The sequence below is a fragment of the Quercus robur genome, chromosome 6 (genome assembly GCF_932294415.1).
Source record: "Quercus robur chromosome 6, dhQueRobu3.1, whole genome shotgun sequence".
Taxonomy (NCBI): Eukaryota; Viridiplantae; Streptophyta; class Magnoliopsida; order Fagales; family Fagaceae; genus Quercus; species Quercus robur.
In genome coordinates this window covers 18,701,682-18,706,589 of record NC_065539.1, presented here as the reverse complement: position 1 = coordinate 18,706,589, position 4,908 = coordinate 18,701,682, and the positions used below count along the sequence as shown (strand labels likewise).

Here is a 4,908-nt window from a genome sequence, read left to right as displayed (position 1 = left end):
TGATCCTGCGTTCTTTAGTCCGAAAGGCATCACCTTATAATGGTAGTTTCCAACGGGTGTCATGAACGCCGTTTTCTCCTGATCCTCTAATGCCAGAGGTATCTGATGATAGCCCTGGAAGGCATCCAGGAAGCTCATTCGAGGGTGACCTATAGTCACATCTACTAGTTGGTCTATTCGAGGTAACGGGAACGGGTCTTTCGAGCATGCTTTGTTCAAGTCTGTGAAGTCTACACAGACTCGCCACTTCCCTGTTTTCTTTCTTACCACCACCGTATTTGCCAGCCATTCGGGGTAAAAGACCTCTTTAATAGCCCCTGCCCTTTTCAGTTTTGTCACTTCATCTCTAACGGCACTGGCATGTTCCTTTGAGGGACGTCGGGGTGGTTGCTTCTTTGGAATGGAAGATGGGTTAACATTCAAGTGGTGACAAATAAGGCTAGGGTCAACCCCCGGGGCGTCGAAAGCGTCCCATGCAAACACATCGACATTTCTTCTCAGAAATCCGACCAGTTCCTCTTTTTCTTGAGGAGGCAACTCGGAGCCGACCTGGAAAAATCTCTCCGGGTCATTGTCGACGATAAAGTTTTCTAAACTTTCACACCTTATCTCCTTGGCTAGCTCATTGACTTGCCCTGCCGAGGTGGCTGGTTGCTATAAGTTCTCAGAGGCTGAGGACTCGGCATTAGACCGACGTGAGATGGCGGCCACCATACACTGCTTGGCCATGGCCTGATTTCCACGAATCTCTTCTACTTGACCTCTGGATGGGTATTTTACCTTTTGGTGAAGTGTGGAGGATACAGCTTCTAGGGCATGGATCCATAGCCTGGCTACTATCGCTGTATACGACGAGTAGGCATTGACCATGATAAAGTTCACCTCCACCACCTCTGACCCAGTCTGTATGGGTAGTCTGATCTGCCCTTTTGGCGTAACAGTCTTCCCTTCAAAGCTGATAAGGGGAGAGTCATAAGCCGTCAAATCCTCTGGCCTCAGATTCAGCCCCTTGTATAGATCAGGGTACATTACCTCTACTGCGTTACCCGGGTCTACTGGCACCCTTCTCACATCGAAGCCTCCGATTCTCAGCGTAACCACTAAGGCATCGTCGTGAGGTTGGATAGTTCCCCTCTTATCCTCGTCCGAGAATCCTAGTATTAATGAGCTTCCCTTTTTAGACCTTTTAAATTCTCTTCCCCCGTCCTCGGTAGAGAGCCGAGCCACAGACAGCACCCTGGAAGGAAATGACTCGGTTCTTCCTGGAGCGGAGAGGATGACATGGATCGTTCTTGTGGGGGGTCTTAAGGATACATCTTTTCGAGGCTCTTGCATTGCCTGGCCTGGATGACCGCTCGAGAGGTGTAAAAGGTGACGTAATTTTCCTTCTCGGACCAACTAATCTAGGTGATTCCATAGATTCCTGCAATCCTCAGTGGTATGTCCATGGTCCTGATGATAGTGGCAATACAGGTTCTGGTTACGTTTTGAAGGGTCTCTAGCCATCTTTCCCGGCCATCTGAAGAAGGGTTCGTTCCTCACTTTCTCCAGCACTTGTTATACTGTCTCTCTAAACACGGCATTCACCGTTTGCATGTTACTTTGTCCAGCCTGTCTCAAAAAATCTCTCCTCGGCTGGTTATGGTTATATCGTTTCGACCTGAAATCATTCGCTTTGGGGGGAATGATCTTCTCCTTTCCCTTTTCTTGAAGCTGATCTTCTTCCACCCTTTTGTACTTGTCAATCCTATCCATCAACTGATGAACGTTGGCAACTGGTTTACCAGTGAGAGATTTCCTTAAGTCATGCTCGGTGGGGAGACCGCTTTTGAATGTGCTGATAGCGACATCATCATGGTTCTCATCTAACTCGTTATACATCTCCCAATATCTATCCGAATACGCCTTTAGGGTCCCTCCCTCGTGCATGGATAAGGACAACAACGAACTTAGGGGTCGAGGGACTCTGCTATTTGTAATAAAGCGAGAGCAGAAAGCCTGAGTGAGCTGCTTATATGAGCCTATGGAATTTGTCTTCAGGCTGTTGAACCATCTCATCGCCATTGGTCCCAAGCTGGATGGGAAGACTTTGCACATTAGGGCTTCATTTTGCGAGTAGATAGCCATTTTTTGGTTAAACTGACTCACATGCTCCACTAGGTCTGCTCGGCCGTTGTAGATGGCGAACGTTGGTTGATTAAAGCGTCGAGGCAACTTAGCCCCTTCAATTCTGTACATGAAGGGTGATCTTGAAATCTAGTCTAGTGCCCTATTCATATCATCGTTTCCCAAACCCTTGCTGGATGGGCTCTCTTACTTTCGTACAGGGCGAGACTCCTTCTCGCAAGAAAAGGTTTCGCTTGGGGGAGTTCTCGATCTCCGTTGATAACTCACGTCCTCCTTGTTAGAGGACGCATCTGAGCTGGAGGGAGATCGTTTTCGCTGCGCATGTCACAACTTCCTTTTCAGGTCATCTATCTCTCGCTGCATGGCCTAATGACTGTTTCGCCTTTGGGATACGTGACTACCTATTAGGGTATGACTTTAGCTCGTCTGGGTAGTATGTATGCTTCCTTCACAATTCCTTCTGCTGCCTGGGTTGACAGGATTATTTTGCCGCTGGGACTCAATGGGTTCTGTCTGTTGAGGGTTAGCCTGGTGAGGATTCTCCTGGTGTGGATCTAGTTCTGCCATGCTTGACCGTTGTGCTTACTGATATTTTAGTTCTTCCCATAGACGGTGCCAATTGTAGGGACACGGTTTTAGTCGACCCGATTCTTGTTGGTCAGGTCTTGGCCCAAAAGGTCCCACACAATGAATTTCTTGTAGAGTATGGGCTAAAGAACTTGGTTTCAGTTAATTTAAACGGTTTGTTGCATGGGCTCAGGGGATACAGAAACAAGAACATAAGGAGATAGCAGTGAAGAGAGATCCTTCTCAAATGATCAGGTCTCAAACTTGATTAATGGGCACAGATTCATCCAAATAAAATTTCTCTACAGTGTTCTCTCCTCTCTTTTTCTCTGTCTCCCCCCTTCTCTTGGGGGACTTTTACATATTATATAGGCCCTCTCCTATCATCTGGGCTTTACACTTGTTGATCATCCAAACCCCTACTTGAGCACCTGTCCCATCAGACACCCTTATCAGTTCTTTGTGAGTTGCAGTGGCCAAGGTAGCACTATTCAGGGGTCTTCTCCTCATTAATGCGGCCAGGAGAGTAGTTGTGATACATTTAATGTGGTGGTGGCAGCCTTTGCTGAGATATTTTGGGTCTCCTTCCTTTTTGCGTATTCGGGGAATGGGCTACAGTGGCTGAGACGCACCTTCGATCTGGATTTTGCAGTGTCCAAGGAGGAATTCCTCCTCGGACATATTCTCTTTACCCGTGGGCCTAAATAAGGATTCTGGGCCACGATGACTCCTTGGACGGACTGGTCCTCAGACGGGCCCAGGGCCCAGTCAACCTATCATTCTGGGCCGGTCCCCACAGTTATTTATATATCACTTTTAAACATTATAATACTAAACCAAAAAAACAAATAAATAAAAAAGAGTATTATTGCATGAGCAAAGTGCGTGTGATGAGTCTAGTGTGTGTATATATATATATATATATATATATCATATATTATTATATTATAAAAGTTGGACTTAGAAGCTGTGGTTGCGCTAAATAACTACTTTCCTTAAATTGTAAATTAATTTTATATTATTTGTTAGGATATATTTCCTCAAATTAAGGGATAATATATAACAAAGTTTAATGTAGGTAAAATGACAATTTTGTAATTATTTTAACTATGAGGCCCACGCAAGCTAACTCAAATAAAAAAAATGACTCTGTGTGTGTGTGTGTGTGTAAATATAAATTATATACTCATTACCCACCAACCCATTTAATTTAACAACCCACCCAATTAACCCATTAGACAATTAAGAGTTGAGGACTACATTTTCAGGAAAAAAAAATTAAAAAAAAATATCAACTATTTTATTTATTTTTTATTAAAAGATAGAAAAGAGCCAATTACTTTAAGAGATTGAAAACTCCTACTTGTTTTATATTTTCCTCTGCATTTTCTTGTGAAAAAAAAAAAAAAAAAAAAAAAGACATTAAGTACAATGACAAAGAAAATGGATAGGGTTTAGGATTTGATGGGACTGACGAACTCACCATCTGATGGGACTGACGAACTCACCATCTGATGAGATTGACGAACTCACCTTTCTTGGACGACCTCATCGAGACCGACGAGGCTGTCCTCTGGGACGAACTAACCACGTCCATATCACTAACGAAGGTAACAAAACCATTCAATACAGCCAATAATGTCCCGAGCGGTTACAAGACCAGCTGTACAGACTGTTGGATGCCTCATTAAGGCACACATTACTAAGCATGAGACGTTACCAAAAGAGACATTAAAACCACATTAACAACCACAACGGCTAGAGGCTGTGGGAGCATATATAAAGCCCTCACAACACCAACACAAGATACACAGACACCTAAAAGCATTACTAGTTATTCTGATACTTTGTTATTTCCTCAAAATTCTCTTATACTGACTTTGGCATCGGAGACGTTGTGGCAGGCACCACACTGGTATCCACCTTAAGGGAGCTATCTTACCATTTCCACAGTGACACTGACGAGGATACGGCTCCATCTGGACGAACCTACAAGACTGACGATTTGCACTTCATTAGTTTGGCGCCGTCTGTGGGGACGATATTTTCAAATTCATATTTGAAAACGTAGTTTCCATCAACTTCTACGTTCAGATGGAACCCAATCCAGATTCCACAGCCTTGGCCCAGCAAGTTCAAGCTCTTGCACCCACCATTGAAGAACTCACCAAACAAAATCAGGAAATGAAGCTACGACTTCAACAGGTTCAGCAG

General features: G+C 44.4%; 1 protein-coding gene across 1 annotated transcript; it reads right to left on the bottom strand.

Moving 5' to 3' along the window:
* Positions 1-654: 654 nt before the first annotated feature.
* Positions 655-1,029, bottom strand: LOC126689939 (uncharacterized). Its single transcript, XM_050385093.1, has one exon. It carries the CDS (start codon positions 1,027-1,029, stop codon positions 655-657), a length of 375 nt encoding a protein of 124 aa, XP_050241050.1.
* Positions 1,030-4,908: the final 3,879 nt, after the last annotated feature.

Coding starts and splice junctions, on each gene's coding strand:
- LOC126689939 (XM_050385093.1), bottom strand. CDS start 1,029: ATGTACCCTGATCTATACAAGGGGCTGAATCTGAGGCCAGAGGATTTG.